This window comes from Anarhichas minor, unplaced genomic scaffold (assembly GCF_050575085.1).
Source record: "Anarhichas minor isolate MPS153535 unplaced genomic scaffold, ASM5057508v1 ptg000014l, whole genome shotgun sequence".
In the NCBI taxonomy this organism is placed as follows: Eukaryota; Metazoa; Chordata; class Actinopteri; order Perciformes; family Anarhichadidae; genus Anarhichas; species Anarhichas minor.
This window is the reverse complement of record NW_027466460.1, coordinates 5,015,237-5,042,777: the sequence shown is the minus strand read 5'-3', so window position 1 is coordinate 5,042,777 and position 27,541 is coordinate 5,015,237. Positions and strand designations below refer to the sequence as shown.

Genomic DNA, 27,541 nt, shown 5'->3' with positions numbered 1-27,541 from the left:
ACCCCCCTCCCCCCTATGCCCCTGTCCCCATCCTCCCTTTCCTTCTATCTACGCTGGCTGAGGACTGACGTTCATAGTTCGCATGCATTCCTGAGCGGCTCTTATCCAAACCACCTCCTCCTGTTTGAGAGGGCGGCCAAAATAACGGATACCATCTCTGTTCCCTCTCCCCCTCTCTCTCTCTCTCTCTCTCTCAGAGCCTCTTTCCATTCTGGAGGAGATCATTCTCCTCCTCCCACAAATTTGTAGGCTGCCTGGTGGTCCAAAAAAAATAAAAGAGAGACTTTTTTTCCTTCTTCTTTTCCATAAAATTAATTCTCCTTTTATATTCATCTAAATATAAAGCTTTTATGACACGTTTACTGAGAAATCTGCGTTGATCTAGGGTTGCAACTTACAATTATTTTCATTATCGCATATTATATAGATTATTTTTTTATGTTGTTGATTAATTGACATGGTGAACTCCATGTTCTCTGTATTTTTTCAGGCCAGTCTAGCATACAGTCCTAACTACATTTGCTTAATTTATATACATTTTATTATGCATATATATTATTACTATTATTATTATTATTATTATTATTATTATTATTATATACGCTGAGCATATGAGCATGTGGCCCTTTAAATATTTAAATTTATTTAGCTTAAAAGATTGAAAAAAATGAAAAAATAACCATCACTCATCCCCAACTAACAAAACTCAAAGACATTACAAGTATATTAAACAGAGAAAATGAACGGTGAATAAATACATTTGTTTGGCTGGAACTATTTCTGCTTTAGAAAACAGACTTCCACATTTAACTGATAATCAAAATGGCTGCCTATTCATTTCCTGTTCAGCTCTGAAGTACATCCAGTATACTGAAGGTTTACCTGATAGGTCGACCAAACACCTTGGTGTTCTCCTCACAGCGCCTCAGACCCTCCTCATTAATAGACAGCACCTGAAATGGCACAACATGACCTCAGTGCACTGTTGAGCAACATTATAAATCAGCAGACTATTTATATATGTACTGTACGGTTTACACCCTGGTGTTAATACACCTGTCAGGATATGCCGGTGTACATTAATTCCCTAACCTGTAATCCAACCACCTGACCTACAAACTTATCGACCTACATTGATACACGTAAGCTTGAAGTGTGTTTTTAAATTGCGTAACATACATGTCTGAGCAGAGACTCTTCTCCGAGAGCGCGGACCAGTCCTTTGGTGTCCATCTGGCCCAACCGCAGCACGTACAGAGGACGACCATCTAGAGGATAAAACAAACATTTGTATCATCTATCACACTAGGCTGCATGTTACATGGAAATGCGTAGTCTGTTCTTCTGTTACTGTGAATACACTGAGAAATGCTTTCATGTTTTGCTTCCGTTGATCTTATACAAATACTTGTGGAAAGATTGAAATGGGAAGATAAACTGTTCACTTGTGTGGGAACATGTGTAATATAAATTAGATTTATATTGTCAACAGTCACCCTCTGTTCTAAACAAGGAATTCCCAGCATGCACCGAAATGAAGAATCTGACTGTGTGTGTGTGTGAGCTATTTGAGTAACCAAGTAGTGGCGACAAATTGGCCTCATATTTAATTCACTTGCATGGATGAAGGCTGTGGGTTGCCAAGAATGACTTTGGAGCATGTGGTGTGTGTAACTGGAGTCTATAAGAAGCTGGAGAACCGAGATCTTCCTCTAGTTAACAGCGCACAGATAGATAACTTCAACATAAATCCTAAGCGCTGTAGCATGTTACTGTCTTCGAGTATGGCTAGATGTGAGCATTTTTTTGTTTTTGCCTTAAAGAGATTTTTTGAAGTGGGGTTGAATGAGGTACTTGTGCATAGTCAGTGTATTAGATGACTATCAGCACGCCTCCCTAGAGAAGCAGACAGGAGCTCCGGCAGAGAAGCAAAGCAATGTACTGCTGTGGATGGGGCGGCAGCAAAACATATTTTAGACATCTAAAAGTAAGGACCACCTAAACAAAAAACGGGGAACTGAAACCATTATGTCTATCTATGTTCTCTTCAAAGCCAAAAGACTCCCTTGACAAAAACAGTGATTTTACCTGGCAGAACACAGGAGTTGCTGGTCTACCGCTTCCTCAATCAGTTATTTTGTTTAACTTTAACTAATTGAAGCCAGCCACTCTCGTAGTCTGTGAGGTAAAATGCCTGTTTTTGTCAAAAGAGTCTTGTGGCTTTGAGTCTTGGGCCATCTGACAGCAGGGTAAAGCACTGAAAATATTCTAAATATATCACAAATTTATACAGATTTTTTTAAGTGGTCCTTTTTTTAGGTAGCTTAAATAAATGGGGGCGTGCTGATCGCCAACTACTATGATAATACACTGACTATGGATAAGTACCCTCATGCAACCCCACCTCAAAACATCCAACTACCCCATTAAATGAAATGCACACGGCACCAGGTCCTACCTCTGTCATGGTGGTGCCAACCCCCGGTGTAGTAGTCCTGGAGGACCTGTGGTGAGACCCAGGTCTCCAGCAGGTAGTCCACTTGGTGCTGCTTCCTCCAGGTCAGCGACTGGCAAAGGATTTCCCGTGCCTTGTCCATGTTGAAGTCTCTGGCACGCAAGAAACGCAGTATGTGCTCGTCCTTGGGGATCTGGATAGTAAGGGGAGAGTATTTAGCTGTGCTTGATTTGTGAACCAGTTAGTTAAACACTGCTAACGCCATTGACAATTGGCTAATTTAAATTACACCATTAATATCATAGCAGGTCAGTTAGCCATATTAGCATGTTAAATGTAGCTGGAAGCTGTTGGACTCAAATATCAGATGTCCCTGATAATGATTCAATTTGGAGGTGGGCAGTAAGTCTTTATAGTTCATCAAATCTAAGCATTGCTATTCGGTTTTATTCCATCCTTACAAAAACTGTAAAACACTTACCTTTCCCTTGTGAGTCTCCTGCAGCCATTTGCGAAGTCTGATCAGACAGCTCTCCTGCAGGGGGGTCAGGTCGCCTAGATAACGTTTGATATAGTCTGCATCCAACTTATCTGAAACACAGAAACACCTTAAATTAACATAATTCAGTCAAAGTGTAAATATATACATGGTATACACCTTTAATGGAACCAAAACCCCACAAAACACAGTCATTTCTGTGCCAATTCAAACCTATTCAAATGTGACTGTCTTATATAACTACACAATGAGGCCTTGCTTCCATTGCTTTCTACTGTTAACAGTGCTACAAATATGTTCCCTATTATACATTAAACATACAAAGAGGCTGGCTCTCTTTTTTTCAATCCCCTGAGGGAACAGACCTTCAGGTGTGCCGGGCGGAATCTCTGCGAGGCTGTCGTCCTGCTTGATGTCCGGACAGGTGATGTCTTTGGCGTCAGTGGGCAGCGGGATAGAAACAGCGGGCGTGACTGCCAGTTTGGGGAGGACAGATGGGCTGGTGAAGAGGCTGGTTGGTGTGGGGACAGACGCGGGAAGGGATGAGGGAGTCCAGCGCGGCACATGGGTGATCCCTTCATCTTGTAGCTCCTTCAGGTAGAACTCTATGATTTCTTTTCCCTGTGAGGAACACCAGTGTAGAAATGAAGTGGGACAACTGTGGCAAAAATAGCAGAAAAGGCTGTGAATTCAAGGGAATTAGATTTATGTGAGCTATTTGGAATACAAACAAACAATATTTTATCTTCATATGTACTTTATTCAAACCAAGAATGACAAAGACTCTGCATTTTCTCCCTGTTTCCATTACTTCAGTTGGAAATACTAAAAGATTATGCAATCAACATTGCCAACATCCCTCCTAAATGAAGGCAGATGACTCACTGGGTCCACAGCAGAAGACACCTGTCCACTCAAAGATATTATGCAAGCTCATTTATGCAATTAAAACAAGAGACAAACTGACTCACTCACGCTCCAGAAACCTCTCAAAACCAAACAGTTCTGCATAATTCATACAGCACCCATTATACAGAACAAATGCAACACCTACACGTATTGATTAAGTGTAACAACACACACACACACACCTTTTTGATACTGGTGGCATACTGCTTCATAGCGATCTTTTCCACAGTGGTCTCAAAGCCGAAGAAGGACTTGATGTCCAGGCTGGCGGTCTGCTCAAAGCAGGTCCAGTCCTCATTCTCTGGGTGAACCTGTACCAACACACACAAACACGTATCGCAGGGGTCAGCAACCTTAGGCACGCAGTAGCTTAACCAATGGCACCCTGGCAGCGGGTGTGCAAGAGAGTTTTTTTGGAGATGTTGAAGTGCCACATTCACAGCCATTGGCAGATGCACGGCATGTCATTTACGGTAGTTTAATTGACCCGCTTTCCATGAAAACCCGCCCACCTCTGCCTTTGATCGACGAGTACTCGGAAATGGGCATTTAATTTGATTCCATAGGGGTAAAAAAAAATAAAAAATACAACCAACTGTGATGTGGATGTTTTCATTAGGATGGCAGCCTTCTTGTATAGTGCTCTCATATCATTTACAATGTCATAATTATGGGTGAATAATGTTTTATATTAATGAATAATGTTACTATGCAACATATGGATGGAATCAAATTACAGATCCGTTGGAGATTTCAATTTTGATATTGCGTCATAATTAAACTTAATGTCAACCGTAATGTTAACATGACAAACTGTTTAACAAGAACATTTTAAAATGGTACTTTATATCAAAAAGGTAGCCAACTGCTGTAGTGTATATTATAATGTATACACATGCAGGAACAAGATGACCAGGTCACACCCAGCTTCACTAGATGATGACGCACGCAGAGAGACATCTTCACACTGTGCACTATGAGTAGGAGTGTGTGCGTCAGTCGGACCATATAGCATCAGCGTTTACACATGAGCAGTTTGGAGCTTTAAAAAAGACACACGCGTGTCTGGTGTGTGGTTGAAAGAATGAATCAGGATTTAGCTGAGCAGTATCAGTAATATAAGCTAATACAAGGCATACAGATTTTCCATCCATCTTTCATCAGATACTAGCACTGTTTTGGCAGCTCAACAGGGGGTGGTGCTGGAGATGAAACATCTAAAAATATTTTTAATTTTGGTTAGTTTGAGGAGATCCTAATGATCAGTGTCTGGGCCAATCTGGGGAGAAAAAAAAACACAGATTTGCTTTAATTGTAATAAAACTATTATCTTTTCTTTAGTTATAAAGAGCAGTGTGTGACGCATTTAGGTAGCTTCGAAATTGTTCGCCTGCACTCACCGTTGCTTTCCCCGGTTTAAATGACAAATGCGGTGGTTGCAGAGCAGTTATCACTACTTAAAGGTAATGCCATGAGTAACTTGACTGCAGGCCAACATTAAACTTGGCTGTTTTGTGTTTGTGTGCTACCGTGAATGGGCTTAATGTTTGTTGTAGTAACAACTGCAATGACTGATGGGTATTCTCTCTAGCGAATCATTTCAAATCAGTTTTAAAGGAGTCGCGTTCTCCAAGTGAAACTTTTATTCATACATTAGTAAATTTAAGCTTATCAACTGCTTAGTTTTCAATCAGGGAATTCAGTATTTGGACCAAGAAGCGCATGAAAAATGTAGAAGGCTACAATTTGTTTCAATGTGTCGTATGTGATACATATTAAATCAACATTTACATAAGACTTGTTGGAGATATTTTAACAAATCATTTAAATCCATTTTAATTCAGGCTACATCAGCGTTGCATTTCAAAAGAAGTCGTGAGTTTAATGCTTTCCGAAGGCTCTATGCTGGTAGCTTTATTACTCTTGGCTACCAAAATATTTCAGCTTTAGCTAGGTCCATTAGCTCAGTCTAATTGACCTGTCCATCCCGGTTAATGTTAGCACAGTGTGCTAAAGCACACAGTAAGAACCTCTGTGCAGCCTTGGACCTAAAATTAGCACTATAGTTGCTTTGAGGCTAATACGATGTGCTTGACCTCATTAACTCAGAGCACATCCATTCATGAATAGGCAGATCTGAAGTCAGAGTGAAGCTTTGAGCATACAGAAGTGGAGCCGGGAGAAACCAAAAAAAGACATGCTGGTTTCAGATCAGTACTTGAGAGCATTCAGCCAGATTGTGAGTGGACTGAATAATAAGAGAGATAGCTAGCAACATGCTTAGAGCACGTCTACACATGGCCTTCTGTGCAGGGAAGCAATGCAGAGATTAGAAGAGATACAAACATTAACATGGCTGTACTGGCGGCAGCTTGCTATTTAGCAGCTTACCAACAGCTTTACAGAACGTGCGTGTGTGTGTGTGTGTGCGTTTGTTTGTTTGTGAATATAGTTGTGCGGTTCTGTAAAACTCAATGGCTTGAGCATGTCATAAAAACTGCTCTCTCCAGGGCCATCGGCACTACGTTTGTGTGTGGACAACAGTCTGCACTCAGCATCACGAGGGTGTGAATGCTACTGACCGAGTAGCAGCAGGTCTCGCTGATGATCACCCTGTTGGAGAAGGTCTCATTGTGGGAGTCGATGTGAAGTGTCCTCTCCTTTCGGTTCAGTATGTTTTTCTGGATGAAGTAGACGTAGTCCACACCTGCTATCTGCAAACCACACACACAACAACTCATGTGACAAGAGATTAAACTGACATGAGAGACCGATATAAGGTTGAATCTTTATATACTACTGTATGTACGTAGAGCTAAAAATGAACACCAGCAACATCATTACATTGGTTGTATAAAAAAGAAACAATACTTTGGGGCAGGGATAAGGAGTTGGTAAAGATCCCAATAACCACAAAGCATTGTACTTAAGATGCAATTTAGCTGACAACCTGATGTGCAACATACCCTTTTGAGCAGGCGTGGGGCGTCAACATCCAGGGCACAGCGGCGCTCCACCCTGGTGGTGGAACCGTCCTCATTGGTCTCTTCTTCCACCACATCACTCGCCACAAACATGGGGATGAGATGACAGGTCGGGAACCGGCGCTCATAGGCCTGAACACAAGGAAGGAGGAACAGAACTGTTAGCTAATACAGTGGCTCGCAATCTGGAAACATATCTGTTAGGTATGAAGTTTCATTCCGAGTAGGAAGAAAACAAAAGAGGTCTCAATAACTCGTGTCTACGTGCTGTGCAGTCGGCAATCAATCACAATCCGACGGCTGCACTTTGAGAACACACAAGACACAACCGATTACAATCTGTTTTTGCAGAGCGTCACAGTAGTAGAGATGGACCGAATGCAATTCTTTTCGCCAATTCAAAAAATTGTCAAACAATTGAACTCTTTTTACTCTGTTATTGTCATCGATAGTAGTTATTTGCATAAAAATGTACATTATTAAGCTGCTTAGACACGTGTTAGGATATCATAATTCCATCTCTCATATCGTTTTTATATTTCTGTGAAAACATTTGAACATATCATGGCAGCTTTTGCGGGGAGTTTAGTTTTTAAGCCACTTCCTAAACATGTTATTCTTGTGTCGGGCCTTGAGACAGTGTGTCATCTTAAAAACATACCACACTGCTACAGGTTTTGTACTGACAGCTTATATAAAATGAATAAGAAAAAAAGTTCAGGTATTTCATAAGAATGCAAGTATTGAGAGAAGAGAGACTGAGGAATCTGAATAAGAGGCCAAAGAAAAGCTCCTTCATCTTAGTATTGTTCCAAACTTCTCACTCGAGCTGAGCCTCAGCAGAGAACGGCCCCGACGCCACTAAAGCACTTTTTATAAAAGCACCTTAACAAAAATAAAAAGACTCAATACACAATGGAAGCCGCTGTGCCCAAGGCTCACACCGTGTCTCTAAAATATGTCTTCTCACTATTGCAAAAACAAACAAACTCAGCTCTTGTGCAGAGGCTAGTCAGCTTTTATTCCATGAATATATCATTTGAAATGAGCCATTCTGCTTAATGAGTACACTTTTACATTTGGTACTTCAAGAATATTTTGCACCAATACTTTTGTACTGTTAATCAGGCTCAAGACACATTTTTAATGCAGGACTTTTACTTGTAACAGAGCATTTTTACACTGTGTTCTAGTAAAAAAATTAAACAAACGCATTGGTAGTGTAGCAATGAATAGTGATGACACTGCAAAAAGTCACATTCACAAAGCATAGCAAAAAAGACTGGGTCCGTGTTCTATGACGGTTTGCTGACATCACTGTAGACTGTAGACCCAGTTAACAGGCAACACAGTAAAGTGTTTACGTATTTCTGAAGTGATACCAATATTCTGTGTCTTCTTGGTTAATGTCTAGAACCTAACTAGGTTTCCCCGTTTTTATGTCATATTTCTCAGAAAAAGGGAAATAATTTGGATGTATATTAAACCCAAGTCCATTGGGTTCAGCAGCTCCTGGCATGCCACTACCGGGGCTACCGAGCCACTACTGGGCGGGGCTACCGAGCCACTACTGGGCGGGGCTACCGAGCCACTACCGAGGCGACTGAGCCATTACCAGCTGCCAACTGTCCATTGACGGAATGCTGAGCTCTGTTTTTCAGCCCGTGATGCTCTGGAACAACTGGGTGCAGGCTTTGTACTGCCGTCAGCAAACCAGCACAGACCGTAATCATCAGTTTCACCTCTGAAAAACAACCGTATATAAACAACAATCTCAACCACGAATGCCATGTGCAGTCAAAACAATAGCCGTACAAAAACATACGCTTCACTTTACATGGGACAATGAGCCTCCCCAAGCTCAACTTTCAGCTGCCCCCATGTGCACTGAAAACCCAGAAACAGGAAACAGGAAGGTCATGATACCAGCTTATTCCTCAAAAAGGAAATGTAAGGGCATGCTGCTCAGCTACACCAAAAAAAGAGACTCAATCTGGTCACATCTGACTTCATTTTGTACTGTACACATCCGGGACTAATAATGACAGTGAACTGCTACAGTTGAATAGTACCGTATATTCCGCACTATAAGGCGCACTTAAAAGCCTTTAATTTTCTCAAAAAACGACAGTGCGCCTTGTAATCCGGAGCACCTTATATATGGATCAATTGGTTAATTGGTTGATCCATACTGGTTGTACACGGCGCTCTGTCAAAATGTTTCAGTACGACTGGTAAACTACAAAGCCGCACCGCGGTAAACACCGGTACTGTGCTTACTCCTAGTCCAACACCACTTGTGTGTATAAAGACCCCAAAATGGCACCTTTCAAGAGACACGCTTACGACGCTATTCTATTCTATGCGCCTTATAATCCGGTGCGCCCTATATATAAAAACAGTTCTAAAATAGGCCATTCATTGAAGGTGCGCCTTATAATCCGGTGCGCTTTATAGTGCGGAAAATACGGTAATACCTACTAACAAACTTACACTAGACCGTCCAACAATACTTGTCACATCAATCTCATGTGAATCAAACCACGTCTAATTAATTTCTTAGCCCTTTGACTTGTTCTACAAGGTAAGTTTGGGATACGGAGATACATTGATGACACATCAACATAACGGTCCATGGTGACAGGGTATGTTCAGATACAACATGAGTGGCCAAGCCATGAGTAAATAGTTTCTGGAATTTGTCTGGAGATTTGATGTGATTTCCAGCGGTGCATGAGAGAATATACAACAAACGTTACACAGTCATTTGATCCCTTCCTGCAAACACAGAGAACATTCTCCCTTTAGACTACAGACAATGTGGATAAGGGCATGAGTTTGGAAAACAACACCTATGTTTCTCAGGGAGGGAGATTCAGGAAATCCAGGAGTTCCGAGAGGAAACATGAAACAGAAGGACTGCATGTAAATGTGCATAACGTACTACCAGGCAGGAAAACAAGAGTGCTGGCAGGCAGCCCAGTTATTATCTGGCTTGAGCTTATGGCATTAAAAAAAAAAAGCAAAAAATAAAAATAAAAAAAATAAAATAAAAAATAAAAAAACGTAAATATAGCTGCAAGCATGGTCCAAACAAAAACAGGAAAAAGAGCTCACTGGGTCATACACTACCATGTTTCTTTTTTTTTTTAAATAACATTTTTAAGTTGAGTGATACCTCTATAGTAACCTTTACAAATCAAGTACAGCTGAAAATGTTAAGTCGATTAATTGATTAGTTGACTAAGAGAGAATTAATCTGAAACTAAATTGATAGTCAATTAATTGTTTAAAACATTCTTTCTACAAGAAATGCCAAACAGTCTCTAGTTCCAGCTCCTCAAATGTGTGGATTTGCTGCTTTTCTCTGCATAGTGAATATCTTTGGGATTGGGATTTAATCGTCACATCATTTGACAGTGAAAATAATTATAGTCAATGTACTTTATTAAATTGACGCAAAAATCCTTATAAAACTCCAACCTTGCCATAAAACAGTTGTCTTTATTAGTTTGTAACATTGCCTACCAAGATCCTGTACACTTAGAGATCTCCAAAGACATCAAGAGGAAAGATAAACAATACGACAAACTAATCTATATTGTCTCAATTAGATAAACTACTTTAATAACGTTCATCAAACAACAAAAATATGCAGGTATGACTTTACACTAGGAGCGCAAGTACTGTAGATGACCTGGTTTTGCTTTTATGGGTTGTATCAAGTAGCAGTCTCAATCTATTTGTCGACTATAGTGTTTGTGAAGAAACAGGTTCTAGTAACAATGGTGCCGAGTCATATTGTCTCCTCTCCCCTAAACTCTGTTTCACCGAGGGTGGAGCTTACACACGCTTCTTGTAAGACGACATTCATGAGTTTCTAGTCGCCTATCTCTGATAATGTTATATCGTAAACAACCAATCCATGCTTAAATTGGCAGGACGGGGGCAGCGTCGCTAACGGCTAACAAACGATGGTTCCGTTGGGCTACATTATGATGTTCAGTGAAAATGAGTGTTGGGCGAAGGTAAATAACGTATCACGAGGTGTTCACATATAAATGTAGTGTTGAATGAATACAGTTGTTTCTGGAGAAGTGGAGATGTTTTCACAGCAACATAAATAGATATTAGAGAGGGATATATGACCCGTTTACACTAAGCAGCTTATAATGCATCATTAAAACTACTAATGAACAGACTTGTTTTAATTAGTGGTGTAGCGGATCGTACGGATCACCTCTCATGGCTCGGCACACATGTGAACAACGGATTAATTTCACAGTTTAACGTTAACCATCACAGTGTGAAATAAAGTTTCACTGACGATCGTTATCTTCAGAGTGGTTGAAATGGTTTTTTGGACAGTGGCAAAAAAGCCTGGAGCCTTGTAGACCAGCTGCTCTTATCGAACAACAACGGGAACTGTATCTGCCAATATGGATCATCAATGTTCAGCAATTAGTATCGGCGGCAAAAAGACGTGATCGGGGATCTCTAAAACTTATATTTGCTCCCTTTGTTCTTTTGTGCCGATACGATCCGAACCGTGAGTTTTATGATCTGTTGCACCAATAAAATATAGAGGTTACAAGGTTTTCAAAGCAGCGACGATTTACTTCATAAACATTCAGCATTCTTTCACTGCACATTGAGACATTGAGGTGGCGTAACAGGTAACACAGGACTGTGGTTAGAGAATGGAGGTGGTGCGAGTCTGCCAATGTATTGCAATATGGTCACCACAAAATAGTTGTACTGGATTGGACGAAATGAAGAAAACACCCTTCCCCGAAGGCAAAGCTGTTGTAACACAACAACTCTGATGCAATGTTTCTATCAATTTACAGCTGCTCCCAAGATGAAGCTGCAGAAGACATGAACTGACTTGATGTGAAATGTTCTATTATATCACGTTCATACAGCCTTCATCGCATGAACTTCACGCTGCATAATCTGTCGCTGCCAGACTACAGAAAACATTTTATTCCACTTCTTCAGTGTGTTGCATCATAGGTTTATGCCATTTGCTTATATACGCAAGTGAGGTGTGGGCCAAAGGTCTGGAGAAAACTTCCAACTTCCTCGGTAGCAGCGTCACTTCTCTGGAGCTTATGAAAACGGTTGTGTAATAGAGACAGCAGCCGCCCAGAGGTCGGCCTCTGCTGTTTTATATCAGCTTGCTTTTCTGGTGGCTGGCAAAATGGGAACATTGTGGTTTAGGAGCACTTTTAAGATGAAGGTACTTGATGAGGACTGCTTAGAGATGATGTCAAAACATAAGCTGAGATGCAGCAGACGATCTGGCTGCATTCCTTAAGTATTCAGAGGAAAGTTACAAGACAAAGAGTGACTAACTACAGAGTCATAAACCCTTTCAAGGGAATTGCATTGCTCGGCAGCAGCTTACATCCATGTTTACTTCCTGTCAGCCGATGTCATTCCCTTACACAACAACAACAACAACAACAACAACAACAGGGAATATACAAAGGAAGTAAGGGTCATTACGTCACTGAACTCAAGTTGGTGCCAAACTGCTAGTATTCTACGTGCATTTAATGTACAATTAAACATTGCATCATTGTAATCAATTCCTAACCAACCATGAAATTGTTTATTAACCTTTATACTAGTTACTTTGTCCGTCAATGAACAGTGTTAATTTGCACTTTGTTTAGCTAATGTTAGAAAGTAATATCTCTGTTGAGACGTCCTACATTCATTTGGAGATAAAACCGTTAACGTTGGAAAGAAAACAAACGGGGAAAAGGTGTATAAGAAAGGAGAGTGAGAGCCTTTCTAACTTAATCGCTGTCATGACTCATGTGTATGCTAGCTAATAATATAGGCTGGATGACTAGTCTGAATGTAAATCACTGAGGTAAACTGCAGGCATTGTAGCATACAGTCAAGTCCTGTATTTACCTAACTGACAGGCCATCACACACACACGCACATTTTACCACAGATTACCAAACTTGTCTTTAAGAAACACTTGACGAGTTCTATTCATTTGAATGTACAGAACAAACTGTGCCTTTTGTTGGCGTTGGGACAAACAAATGAGTCTTCGATATTTGGTCTCAGTAATAAACGTAAGATACAAACAAACCGGACTTTGAGTGTGTGCTGCTGGCAGAAGTGAGACGTCATTTAGCTAATGTTTGGTGGCAAAAATCATTAGGAGTTCCCACCCACCAACCTCAAGCAACCCTGGGCCTTGACCTACTGGGAACCCTTCACAGTAGCCAGTCACATTTGGGTTTTTTGGGGGCATTATCCGCCATGTGCATGCCAATAATGAATTGGACTGACTGGGTCATGTTTGATGTTGCTCGCAGAGAGGATGTTAGGGTGCTGGCTGGTGAACAGTTTGGGTCACAAGAAGATCTGAGAGACTATTAGGCCGACAGATTAGTGAGCCAGCGCTGCCAAATGACAGATAATGTCCCGTTCATTCATGAGACGGGTCGTTACAGACACACAACCCGCTACTGAAAATAACGGCCCTGACGCGAAAGGCCTTTCTGGCACCCGTTTGCATAATTTGAGGTGAATAGCTTAGAGAAGCATGTATAAAGAATGGCATGTGGAGAGGAAAATTTCTCCTGGTTTGCATGTATTTTCAGAGAGAAAAGCTTCCAAACTTCAAACTAGGTCATCGACGAGGATGGGGGGGGGGGGGGGTTACAGAGCAGGCAGCTTAAAAATTCTGTGTGTCTGCTATAACTGACTCACAGACAGGGTAATATGAACAAAAACATTGGTGTTAAGTGGTTACTTAGCATATATACATGAGAATTACTTTATACATGAGAATTAGCAGGTGACAGTTCAGGCAGGCTGTATTGGTTTATCGGGTTCTTGTGATGATGAAGAATAAAAAAAGGTCTCATCCGAAGAGTGAAACCAAGATGAGAACAGAGAAGAATCTTTCCTACAAAGTCTGTGATTGGATTTTATTTCCTTTCCAGTTCTGCAGCAGAAATAAAATGTGTTAATTAAAGAGAAAGCTTTCACTACAATGTCAATCATTATTGAACAAATAACCAAATGAAATTCAGAGACAGAATTTAAAATGTACAGGCTTTATTTGAGAACTTAAAATTAGATGCCATTTTGTTCATTGTCCCGTAATATATTTTTGATCAGTCAATACTTAAAAGTGATTAACTGACCATTGGCTTATCATAGGGATTCACAGCTGTGTTCATTATCCTGTTTTCGGGGCCCAAACAATGGCAGCAAGACCTCACTTTGGTCCATTAGGCTTTTCAACAGTACTGGCAAAACAAAACTTCCACTATGACTCATGAAACCCTCTGAATGAATGTTTACAAACGGAGCGTTTGAATAGGGAACCTCTCATGTGAGCATAAATAGGGTGAAACCACTTCGGAGAAAAAGATCCTGGAATGTATTCAGAGCCTACGTGTCCCTGTTTTCCAGGGCTGGGCCAACCAGTTGGACAGCTTTACATGCAACAGGGATGCTGTGGACACAGCCTCCGGTGTGGGGTTAGTATCGCGCAAACACTTTCGTATTTGTCGAGTGCTTAACACAGTATTTACTGCAGGTAAACAGACAGTTTTTGAGCTGCTGTCACAGTGTGATGGAAAAGGTTTGTGATGGGTAATCATATCGCTACGTAAAGACAAGGCAAGATCACCGCCCATCAGGTCCAAATTCCTCTGAGCCGAGGTGCAGGCTGGATGTTGGGGTAGGAGAGAGAACAAGCTCCTGATTGAACAGAGGCAACAATAGAGCATTTAGTCTCTGCATGCCGCACCACCCACTGCTCTCCTTCCAATGATCTCACTGCTACACTGTGCTTTGTAATGGCAGAACTGCCTGGAACTACCAACTGGGAGAGAGGGGGGGGACAATCTGCCCTTACACAGACCTTATGTAAATGTGAAGGTCCTAAATATTCGGTGGGCCATGCAGTTACAGGTTAGGCATGCGTGATTGAATAGAGGTGTTCACCAGGAACAGAAAGCAGCAGGAAGGCCATCTGTCAGCTATCAAATCATCAGAAGAACAACAAGAAATGTTTACATTTTTTACTGATGTGAGGCTTACAAAGATAAAACCATAGATAAGTGGTGAGCGTAGTCATCGTGGCGTCACCCATTGGTTTGTGGACTGCCGTTTTGAAGCCTCCAGTTCAGCAATTTTCGCTGTCGCCATCTTGGATTGCGGCCGTCGCTAATGAACCATATTTAGAGTGCAGAGGAGTGACGTAGAGACACCATTTATGACTCTGATAGCGGCAGTGACCTGTCAATCACAGTAAGCCCGGCCTAAAGCATACTCTGCTTTATAGTCTATTCTACTCTAAATGGGACCATCATTTATGAACGATTGAGACCATAACCTCATGTTTACAATATTTACTGAGGTAAATAGTAGTAGGATCATTTTCTCAGACTTTCATATAATCAGACTTTTATTTTTTGCCACCTGGGCATGACTTTGTCAAAGTAAACTTCAAAAAAAACTGGTGGAATTGCTGAGACAATGATGATGAAGAGCCAATGTCTAAGAATATATTTCAATGTTACATCTAAATCCACTGTAGAATCTGCTTTTTGAATAACGAAGCCTCATCAAGTCTATTCAGGTTTACCTTTCTCCAAATTCTCTGTGAAGGAGGGGTCTTGCACCTCTGTTCCTAAGTGTGCAGCGTGAGTCATCACTCTGACTGGTCTCCACACAGGATCACACCACCGCAGAAGGAGAATTCCTCATAAGCAACGAGTTACAGGAAAGTGCAGCATTGTTGATATCCTGCTTTACAGTAAGGGAAAGAGAGGTGCTGGCAAAGCATATCCACTGCCTGGTCTGCCATCATTATTACAAAATCCAAATGATTGAGCATCCTTTAAAAAGGTTGAGATAATAGCGGTGAACACAAAGATAACAGAGGGGGGGGAAGAGGGATTGCTGGAGATGTCGGATCCCTTTAGAGATGAATGCATTTGTCTCTGTGGGAGTATGGGGGCGTATGTGAGAATGCATACAAAGCTGATGGAAGGATAATAATGTATGAGGGTTGTTTATTACCTACCGTGACACACTGTGTCGTATCAAAAAATAAATAAATAAATAAAATAAAATAAATCGGACTTCAAGATTACTCCCGTCTCATTTTTTTGCCTTTAATTACACTCAAGAAAAGGCAAACCAAGTCATGCAAAAAATTAAACAAGGTTTAACCAGCTGTGAAATAAACCACACGTTATCATGGAGAACGTGGCAGCAGGCATCACAGTATCCTCTACACATTCCTATAGAGAACTGCAAAGATTACATATTTTTGTAGGACAATCCAAAGATAGCGTCGTACTTTTTCCCGTCGACAAAATGCAAATGGAACTTTTCCATTGAATTATTGCAGACAATAAGCTCTGTGGCAAAGAAGAGTTTATGGTACTTACACATTTTGTTCAGCAAGATAATCTTCAGTAATGAACCACACACACCACACTTTCATTATTTTTTAAGCGTAAATACAATTGGCAGAAGTAAAAAGCAAAAGGACAGGCTATAAACAAACTACACCATGACTCCACGTCACCACCATTAAGCTGAAGGCAGACTCGTATTCGCATTATGATGACTTTTTTAAGAGACGTAAAAGCTTCAAAATTCCTTTATCAATTTATGTCGTAGAACCAAACATTAAAATCTCTTAAGATTGTGTTAACCACAGACCTCATTTAAGGCATCTAACCCAAAAAAATCCACTCAAAGAACCCATCGACCCTGAGACGACGGAACTGGAAGTGCAAAAAAAATGTGCCAACTCACTTCCAGGCTTTCGCGCTCATTCCTGCAGCACTCTATTAACGTCACCTAGCTGCCGCATAGATCTGAGTCACTATCCATTGCCACACTGTAGCACGGTTGCAGTGTAAAATACGCTAAAGGGTCATTGTGCATACACATTCATCTGTGTCTAGCAGAGCGAAGCAGGGTGGAGGGAGGGGGGCTGTTGGGGCAGCATCTCGACCTTGCAGCAGGAAAGAGGGTGAATGAGTGTTCTGGTGATCAGTGAATGAAATCAGCTCCAGAATGTTCTCATAGGCTCCCAGAGTCACGTGGTGGTGGTGGTGGTACAGCAGTCGTTTAGCAATGCTGCTCATTTAAGCTCTTCACCCCAGAGCAGGCTATAACTCTTCATTGTTTTTGGCAAACAGCATGCAGCCGAGTTAGCGACTGAGACGATGCAAGCAAAGCTCTGACAGATTCATTCAGAGGAGTGGAGGGACATATTCTGAATCAGAACAGAGAGGCGCAATGAGAAATGCACCGGAGCAGGAATACTAAACGCCTTGATATTAAATCTCTCTTGAGGAGCTCTGTACGAATAACTATCGTAGTGAGAATGAAGTGTAATCCGGTTTCATTCCATTTGTCTATGCTCTCTTTTTCAATGGGCCACATTTCCATGACCAAAAGAAAAAAAGATTGCATGAATAAAATCACTCCATTTCGCTGTTCAGGCAAGGCTGACATGAAGGTGAATCTTTGCTTGTATAACTACGCGCCTGTAGACGCGACACCTTTAGGTGAGATAAGCCACACAAAAAGCCTGGCAGCTCACAGATGGATTAAAACAATAAAGTAACTGCTGCTGCGCCATAGAATTGGTTTGCAAAAAGCCTTAACCGGACCTGGCCTTAAGTGGGTCAGGACTCAGGACACGGTGGGACCGGATGTCACCCTGGCAGGGCCGCTCAGTGCTTAGCCAGGCCAAACAAAGAGAGAGGTTAATGTAGGATGAGCCAGGTTTAGGAACACCGGCTCTGCAGCAAACTGGCACAAAACACTGTGTTGGTGATCCAACACCGTACTAGGGCTGACCCACATTGAGAGAGTTATAGGAGGCACAAAGTAGTTCATGGTGCAAAAGAAGACAGAATAAGCAGACTGTGCAGAATCTGAGCTCCCAAGTGCTGCAGCAAAAATTACCTCCAAAAAAATCAAACCTGGTAACATGAGCTCTGTTGTCTTACAACAGCTGGACTTTGGTGCCGTTATCGAACCAACCAACAGGCAAAACCGACATGCAGAAGCATCTACTGAACCCGTGGGCTTAATTGATTAACATGTTCTTATTTCTGTTTTGCATGATAGGGGCTCAGTTTCCTTACATGATCCGGTTTCACTAATGGGCAGACCTAAAACCGAATTATTTAATTTCGACGAAGCGCTTCTATTTTAACCGGCGCAGCTTTTCCAGCCTTCACGGCACTCATTCAGCGGTCCAGGTAGCAAACCGACCAATTACATGCGTTTGTAAATCACATCACCTGATGCTACTCAGCCAATCAAATTATGTGTATTCTGATAAGTTTCCAGACTCAAGTGAGACTCAGACACACGGGGGAGAGACGAGGAAACAGAACGAAGAGCAGGAGAATTACGTGAGTCAGAGAAGTTATTCCACATGACGTTCTCCAAGAAGAGAAAAGTGGTCAGAGAGACCAGAGAGACCAGAGCCTTTAACCAAGAATGGACAGACTGTTAAATGTCCATTTTTCCCACGGGCAGTTTAAAACCAGTGTGTCTCATATGTTCAGAGACTGTGGCGATTATTCAAAGCAGCAATGTGAAGCGACACTAAAGAGACAAAGCACAAATCTTTTGAGCAAACGTACCCACTCGCATCCCAAACGAAGTCACAGAAAATAAATCTAAGAGCAGAATATGATCAGAACCCTAACGCATGAATTCACTCCCCAACAATGATGTTACCAGAGAGGTAATGATAATATATATGGGACTAAATCATAACGCCAGTTAGACATTATTGTGATGTTCCGGACCTTTGCGTGAGAAAATTCTCTCTAACTGGACCTTGTTGAACTTTAATTGAATACCACCGTTATAAAAGGAACAAAACCTAAATTAAAATTCAGGTCGCAGCAGCAGCTCACGACAGGAATCAAAAGGCAGAACTGCTAATTGTGTTTTTCATTGAGTGGACTCAAAGCTGGTGATGCAGTTTAAAAACGGTCACAACACTTCAAAAGACGAGGTCCCCTACCAAACTATCACGGGTGTCCTGTTTCACTGCTGGTCGCGTCTCTTTCCCGTACGTAATGTAACTGAACTGTGACAGAGACCTGAGCTGGATCGCAGGAAACAATCATTTTCACTGAGGGCCTCACTAATAACAGGTTATCAAGCTAATAACAGGTTCCAGTCTGTCTGAGAAGGAGGTGTGTGCAGTGTGCACCCTTTCACCTGTTTCTTTTACCTGAGATAAACAGAGTGCGCGGGCCCCAGAGAAAGGGACATGCTGAGATTCAGAGAGTCTGAAGCAGCACAGGTATTGCCCAGAGGCAAACTGTGTTAGCAGACAGCGCTCAGCCTAATACGTCGGTTCATTTTCCAAAGTATATGTATTTGTTTGTGCTGCCACTGATAAAGAGGATTTAGTCAATATGAAGCAAATGTCCCAGCAGGCACCACACTAGCATGGCACATCCTGTTCTTTTATTCCCCTGTAGAAACTCTACTGTGATAGGGGAAGGACCAAAACACTTTGTTCCTGTGGATTAGCTACAGGCCCATACGTTTCCATAGAGCAGGAACACTTTGACTCATTTAATACCTCTTTGCAGCATGGCCGCTTATCTGGGAGTTGAGGGACTTAAGATATAGTTATTGTCTTTTAAGCATCAAGTTCGCAGTTATGTACTATTCCAGGCTAATCCTTTGTTTATTTCTCTTGTGGCTACTGAGGTCATTCTTCATTCGTGGATGTGTTCCAGAAGCAACTGTCCCTTCAGCTGTGAAACAACAGCGAGAGTGGTATTGTGTTTGACATTCCTATGTGCCTCCCCGAGGATAGACTAAAGGCTCTGAAACTGTTGCGATAACAGCAGCAAAAAGCATCGACTAGATTTCCTGTTATTGAGATGCAGCAGCAGACTCAAGGGACTGCTTTGGCTGCTGAGGTACTTCCTTACTTCAGTGATTCTCCAAACTCAACAATAAAAAGAGCAGGCCAACTTTGTGTGGCAATAAGAAGGCTCAAACAAAGCCAGTCGGCTGTTAGTCAACAACAGTCACATCCTTCTTAGATCTGCGCCTGAGATTACTTCATCCAAAAAGGAAGTTTAGAGTTTCCTACGAGGATACATACTGACGGTGCTGTGGAGTGCGTTTCACTCTGGCACCATTCTAATCTAGTCAGGACTTTCAGGAGCTGGTCTCTTTGATACCATTTAACTCTCAGCATCAGGTGTTCCTGCTATAAATCACTCAGTGAAATGTTACAGAAGAATCTTTAATCAAGTGTCACATCTAGTCCTGTCAAGTTGATTTCATAGCCTTCAAACACAAGCCAAAATCAAAACAGGTAAAACAACACCTCCCAATGATACAAGGGAGTTGACGGTTTATTTTCTTGCTTTATTATTATGTCCGCATTGTGGTAAACCCAGGTGACTTATTTCTAAACAATAGACTTGATTGCCGTTAAAGTCGATGCTGGCTCGGTAAAAATGTAAAAGATAAAGTACGTCATGATTGTTGCAGTGTACTTTCAACTACTAAGTTCTGAGAAGAGTGTCAAATCTGCCAAAAGGCCGTCGACGCCGGGAATACCAAGATTAACATGCTCGAGCAGGGTACAGTAACTGCTGCAGAACAGAAACAGCTGAAGGGCATCTGAGATACGAGCAGGACTTATGCAACAGTACACTCGAGCCACAGCAGTGTTATGCAGGGGTTGACATACTTTAATAGCACCTGTCAGTGAGGCGATTGGATACTTCAGGCTAAAGTGAAGAGAGGCTGAGTTTAAGCTAAGATTTTAACTAAAAGAATCCACATAAAAGGCTTTAACGGAGGAAAGCCTTGGTTTTTACCCTCAGAAGAGTAAATGGCTATTTTCAAGGAGCTGACAGTATCCAAACAGAGTCAAATGGAGAGACAACTCCAAATTCCTCCGAGCTAAATGTCAAATATAATCCCCCAGCAGACAAAATGGAAAAGCCATTACTGGCAAATATTTCAGAAGCCTCTGAAAGAGGAACTGGAGGGAAGAATAACAAGGCCGAACTAAGCTACGGCCCAACACAGTAATGTGCAGATCATTTGGTACTCTGCATAATGCCTAGGCCTGCCAGCACAATATGTACACCTTATACACATTGAAAAGTGAAAGTAGTCTTGACAAAAAGAAGCTGGTTCTTGTTAAAAACAACAAACATAAACACTCCATCAATGCTTTGTGATAGTTTCCCCACAAACGCAGGAGGTTGTTGCACTACTATGAAGCAGAGGAGACAGCCCTGCTATAGAGGAAGTGAGAGGGGACAGATTTCACTGAGTTTTAAATGAAAAAGAACAAGTACGTGTTGTGACGCACCATTAGGTCAGCTCTGCAGTGTCTGCAAAAAATACTCACTGCAGAGAAAAGTCGCAAAAAAAAAAAAAAAAAAAGGGAAAAGAATCCAAATGCAACAAACTGACTGAACATTTCTGCCACCTATTAATTCTAAAATTCACTATAGAGTCCGAGTTTTTTTTTTTTTTTTTTCCTGTATTCAACTTTTAAAATCCACCTTATCCGTTGCTGCCCTGGTGACAAATGGTGTAGTTCTGCTTCGCTATTGTTACTATTCCCCCCCTCGGCTGCATGCTTAGACCCAGGTGTAAGGACCAGCCCTCTATTTATAGCCATCCGTTCGCCCAGTGTTCAATCCAGCCAGTGCTCAGGAGATTTTGTCTTCCTGCACCCTTGTTCAGGCTGATAGAGAACGCAGATTTCCATTTAAAGAGAGCAGCAGCAGACACAGGACAGGCTGTTAAAAGGACGTAATTCCCAACTAACTTCCTGGTGATCAGAGGTCATTTAAATGAATTAAGCCATTCATTGCTGAAAATAATCAGCACAGCAATAAAGCATCTTTGACTAGTTAGACTGTTTGGTTGAAATTGACAGTTGTATAATCAGACCAGGACTCTTCAGGCGTGCACTAACAGCACATTACTGACAAACAGCAGCTGAGGTCAAAAGATTGCTGAGTAAACCATCCATCCACTGTGAGATTATAGTTCATGGTTTAGCACACTATCGCTCGTCATTCTTTTCCCACTGAATTAAAAAAGAAAATAAATCTATCTTACAGAGATAAGGTGTGAAAATATGTTGAAAATCTATTATTTCATTGTTTTTTACATGATCCAGTGTTGTCATGAAACACTGCAGGGACTCAATCAGTTAGTGTTTTCTATCTGCTGGCTGCTGGAGCCCTTTAGCCAGTGAACCTTCCACACAGCCTCTGTCCGACTGCACGGGGGTAAAGACTAACAGATTTGGATGGCAAATTATATGCAGAAAGGGGGAAATGAAGACAAGTTCCAAACGTTAGGGAGAGAAAGCAAAGATGGCACAAGGAATGCTGCGGAGAAAGCCATTAAAAAAAAAAAAATTTAAAAAAAAGAGCGAGAGGAGAGGGAGATGAGTCTCTGCACTGAACAAGGGAACTCATGCTTGAAAGTGAACGACAACACGCAGCAAGGCTGACACTAAAAGCCATGAAAGGCACTGAATTTTTTATTTTTTTTACACCAAGGTGGAAACTCTGTTTGACATAACAGCACAGCCGTATAATAGATTCAGATGCTGAGTGTGCAAATGTACAGCAAAATGGTTGCACATCTTAGTGAACGACGAACGGATCTTAAACATTGAGATGGCAGGAAGCCCGATGGAGTCGGTCATTTCAGTCGCCCAAGACATAAGAAAACGTGTGTGTGCCACGTGAGGATAACCTCAATGCAGTTTGCTTCCAGCAACAGCATTTTGAATCTGTGAGCAAATAACATGCAAGGTGTGTAATTCTGCTCAAATGACTACCTTCTGAGGGCGACCTCTTAAGCGCCCACACGCCAGCATTACATAACTCAATATTACAGAGAGTTGACTGTGAATACAGGTAGAAGACACTTACCGCCATCACCAGCTCAAAGCGATGTTTGTACACCCGCACAGGTGACTGGTACTTCTGCACCATGGTGGGGATCGCAGTAACACCAACAACCTGGACGGGAATAAGAATAAATCAAATCAGAAAATAAATAACAAGCTATGCTCACAGGCACTTGTGAAAAAAAGAGAGCAGAGATGTAAGGCGGCATTTCATTCACTCTTGCCATCGTCACAATAACTGTGTTGCTGCGGAGTACCAAAATCACAGCACTATGGCAGCATCTGGCCCTAAAAGAGGAGACTCAGCGTGTAATTAAGTAAAAGGTGCGTTATGGCCGACTGCTTGAATGATGCCAGGGGTGTGTGTGTGTGTGTGTGTGTGTGTGTTGGCAAGCAGCCCTATGAACTAAATAAAAATGTGTATAGTTATGGGCTGCAGAAGGGAAGTCTCCTGAGCCGTGACCGATGGAGTCACCGATCAATGGATGCAGCATGCCCCGCTCATCTATCAAACAGACTATACCACTGCAATGGCTTCTCACTGGAAACTACTGGGAATGGCCTATAACTAAGCTAAGTGCATCTACAATCTCTGCAGAAGTTAGGGTAACAGCTACACACAACAACACTCTACTTAATGATAAAAAATATACAGGTGGTGCTCATTCTTTAAAAATGTAAACATTCCACATGCTGGAGCAGAGGATAGAGAACAGGATGACACAGAGTAAAAACATCTGGATAAGAGAATAATCTTCTATTGAACATTAGTAGTTAACAGACAAATGTACACACTGTGAGTTTTAATGCAAACTAAACAGAATGTGGTGTAACGTTTCTGCTTACTCCAGGCAATTTAAAAAGGAAGTGCAAAGTGTGGCTTGAACCTCATGTTCTGTATTTGTCCAGCATGCTGACACACGTATGCGACTCCTGCGATGCAGGGATGGGAACATGACACCAAGTAGGAGGAGTTAGCGAAAGTCTAAGCACTTCTTCGTACAGAGGGATCAGGGGAGGCACACTAATAATAACCGGGGTTAGGACCAACAGCATACAAATCACAGTATTCCTCTATGGCTAACGAGTGCTACTGCTTTACATAATTACCGTCATGCTTCAGGGTCTGTCCGCAACTTCAGAAGACACGGCAAAACAAGACAATTACTTCAGTAACAGTCATGTGTTAATCAAGAGATTTCAGGTGACACGCTGTCAGACACCTACACATGAAACGTCTGTAACGTTAACGCTAAATCTCCATATGGCTAAAAAAAGAAGCTGAAACTCAGCAACAGCTTACTTATTGTTATATAGACCACCTTTATAGATAACAACACACACACGCCGACTTGTTAACGTAAACTGAAACAATAACAGTGCTTGCTAATTGAGACTAGCCCGCGAGCTAGCGCTAACTTAACGTTTTTCAAATCGCTGTCAACTTCGTCATAACTGGTGCTTACCGGTGATTCAAAGAAGTAAATAAATCTGGGCTGGTTTAGTCTGGTTAGTCGCTGTTTCTTCCGAAAGGGTTATCCGAGCAAACTCTTGCCATCTCCTCCTCGGCTCTTCACTTCGCCGGGTGGTGAAGCTGAATCCAGAAGCTAATATTTAGCTCTGTTGTGCTAGCTGGCCATGTAGCCAGAGGAGGTAGCTAACAAGTCCTCCTCGTGGTCCGACTCCAACTGGAAGAGTAAAAGCGATAGACTGAATATCTTAAACAGCCGTCCAGCTTTAAATCACCCTTAAATGGATGAATGTGTCGGAACAGAAGGACTCTCAGTCCTCTCCTCAGTTCTCTCCTCGGTCCTCTCCTCCTCTCTCAGTCATGCCTGTGATGTGATGCCGTGGCTCCTCCCCTTTTTAAACTCAGTTTTTTTCCACCTCTCAGAGCAGCGCAGTGCTGCTTTCATAAAAATCCACCGCCTGACCACAGTGAACGACAAACACCAGAGGACAGTCATCTATGAGCAGTAGCATAGTTACGGCCTTGTTGTTTTATATCTGAGAATTTGTCATGATGAGCACAGTTTATCTCTAGTTTTATTTTGCAACCAGATCAGCATGTCACGCAACCAGATCATACGGTATGTTTCTAGTCCAGTGTTGTGTGTATTGTGTGTATTGGCATTAGGGGGGAAATTATGTTGCTATTGAGACTGACATTTCACCAAAAAAGAATATATGAGATTGAGCATGGACAGAAGGTGAGGGTTACTTTAGGGCGACCTGCTTGTTAAAGGGGCGCTATTTAGAATTGCAAAAGAAAAGAAAGAAAAGCCTCTAGTGTGGGGGAAGCTTCACACACGCCAAGTCTTTAATTTCCCATGTTTCAACCAATGGCATTTCAGACCCCCACTGCCTTATACATGTCCTACAAACCCCACACCTCAGGCTTGCTGTCTGACTAACAATGCCTAAAACCGGTGTATAAATGAGTCAAATCGGTGTTTGTTGAATTTAATTACAAAATATGAAAAGCGATGACACCAACGCTCTCTTTCTTTCAAACCCTCTCATTCTTTTAGCTGTTCAGAATGAAAGAACGTGGAGTGTCTTTGGCTCACCTACCCTCAAAAGTGTGTCACCTTGGCAAGATGCCAAACACCCAATTACCAAATGTAAATGGAGACAGGGAGCTATTTTGGGCCAGAGGTAATGAATGCTGCCATTGGACTGTGATAGTTTCTGTATCACTGTCACGTATAACAAGCTTTGTAAAGTGCTGATTCTATATCATTTACACACCTGTAATCCAAGACCTCTGCCGTTGAAAAACAGAAGTTAATTGTGACCGGTCACCCTGCATCACCCTGCATCACCCCATGGTGTGAACCCCAAACTGTCACAAAGTAACTGAAATGAAGTGGAAAAACACAAACCCATTTAAGTGGTTCATCCATTAAGATTCAATTAGAGAAGTAGATTTGCGTGAACAAATTTATTTTACTGTGTGTTTCATATACACGTGTTGCCCAAATATGTGTAGACTTTGCTGTGGCATAAGCTTCTGTTTAGTTCCCAGAGTTAAGTACAGTCACATCCTAATTATATAAGAGGTTTAGTGATGGCGGTGGATGATAGCATTAACGGGCAGGCTAGTTGAGTCTGCACACTGAGGTCTACCACCGCACCAGACGTTAAAGAACAACAGCAGATGCATTAAAATGTTGCATTAAATGATATTGTATAGTCTGGCTGGAAAATGTGTTTATGGCGGATTTGATTAATTGAGAATCCATTCATACCATTCCCATGAAAACAGGATGTGCCAGCAAATATCAGAACTTTGGCTTAGATTGAATCATTGCAAAGAGTCATCATGTTGTTTGCTGTTCAGTGGTTCTGCAAGGGTGGATTTTGCCATTAGTAAGCGAATACTGTGCTTCTGTGACAGCCCAGGTTCATGTACAGCTTGGTCTTCATTCCTCACATCTCCGGTCTCCTTCCTTGTGTTCCTCTTTCCTTTATTACCTGCACTCTCAAAGTCCAATAAAAGCAAAAAAAGAAACCAGGAGCACAATCCTTATATATCATCAAGTGAAGCATGTGTGACCTAAATGAAGGAGGATTCACGGCCTCTGGAGAGGGTTTCAAAAGACTACTAAATACAAATACAGATGATTCATAAAAATAATTTAGAGAACAAAAACAGTATGCGGATGCTTGTAAAATGTGTCTAATCAGCTGTGCAGATTTTGATCAAGAGCATGTGTTAATGGAATATTACAGCAGCATCTGTGGCAAATGGGTCTCGACAAGGATATGCAGTGCGCTCTGCTGGGCAATGGCTGCAGTTACAACGCATTGCAATTAAGGAGGCATAAATGCCAACAGACTTAATTCCATAAACTGATGTTTTAGCAACATCATGCTCTTTATATTTCCAATTTCTCACCACAGTAAAAGTAGAACAAATCACATTGTACCCAGCTGCAGTTTGTGTTACCCCTATATATTCTACTTTTCCTCACAGCTGAGAAAACTCGCCTTCTTCACAATCAGTTTTTATCTGAAAAAAAAGCTTCTGCAGTCATACGTGTGTTGTCTTTCCTGATTGAACTTGTGTTACATCATCCTACAGTAGTGATGCCGATAAATGTACAGGTGGCACTTTTTGGACCTGGAGAATGAATTCATCTACTGCCAACAGCAGGTCAAATGTTCTACTTACCCACAGGAATATCCACAAGGATTGGCCTTACCATTTGGAAAAGACATTCATGGTTCTCAGATGAGCGCCTTACACAGGTTGACATTTGTGGTTTATCTATTGGAGGGATTGCGATGGCATTTGGTTCAGACATTTGTTTTTCCCCACAGGAGGAATTCCTAAAACTTTGGTGATCCCTTAACATGGTTTTGACTAAATTCCTGCAGAAATAATGAGATTGTTGAGTAAACATCACACCTCAGTATGTTAGCATTTAGCTCAAAGCACCACTGAGGCGAAGTACAGTCTCACAGAGCCGCTAGCATGGCAGCAGACTGTTTGATATTATATTAATGATGGTATTTTACAGATCAGTAAAGGTAAAACGAATATAGATTAAAACAATATATACAATTATGTGAAAAAGTCTCATCTTGATTCTATGCAAGAAAAACAAAAACCTTTTCCTTAATTAGACTATATGGCAAAATGTTGCTCCTGGTGGTGATTGTTATGATACAAATGTGATTATTGTCATTATCTGCTGATTGTTTTCTTGATCAGGTTTTTAATCATTTTG

General features: G+C 41.6%; 1 protein-coding gene across 4 annotated transcripts in view; it reads right to left on the bottom strand.

Annotated features, from left to right (window-relative positions):
• The window catches only part of LOC142949489 (SEC14-like protein 1), a 31,743-nt gene extending 7,115 nt beyond the window's left edge, over window positions 1-24,628 (bottom strand). For 2 of the 4 annotated variants that reach the window (XM_076091152.1, XM_076091153.1), the window contains exons 1-10: window positions 24,272-24,628; window positions 22,828-22,917; window positions 6,830-6,979; window positions 6,446-6,577; window positions 4,046-4,174; window positions 3,320-3,575; window positions 2,937-3,046; window positions 2,459-2,648; window positions 1,180-1,268; window positions 883-953 (exon numbers count right to left, since the gene is read on the bottom strand). In XM_076091152.1, coding sequence (XP_075947267.1) covers window positions 883-953; window positions 1,180-1,268; window positions 2,459-2,648; window positions 2,937-3,046; window positions 3,320-3,575; window positions 4,046-4,174; window positions 6,446-6,577; window positions 6,830-6,979; window positions 22,828-22,890 — 1,190 coding nt within the window. In that variant the 5' untranslated portion in view covers window positions 22,891-22,917; window positions 24,272-24,628. Of the gene's footprint in view, window positions 1-882; window positions 954-1,179; window positions 1,269-2,458; window positions 2,649-2,936; window positions 3,047-3,319; window positions 3,576-4,045; window positions 4,175-6,445; window positions 6,578-6,829; window positions 6,980-14,932; window positions 15,459-15,479; window positions 15,641-22,827; window positions 22,918-24,271 lie in introns of those variants that run through there. The other 2 variants (XM_076091155.1, XM_076091154.1) reach the window with 2 other exon arrangements.
• Between the last annotated feature and the right edge of the window lie 2,913 nt (window positions 24,629-27,541).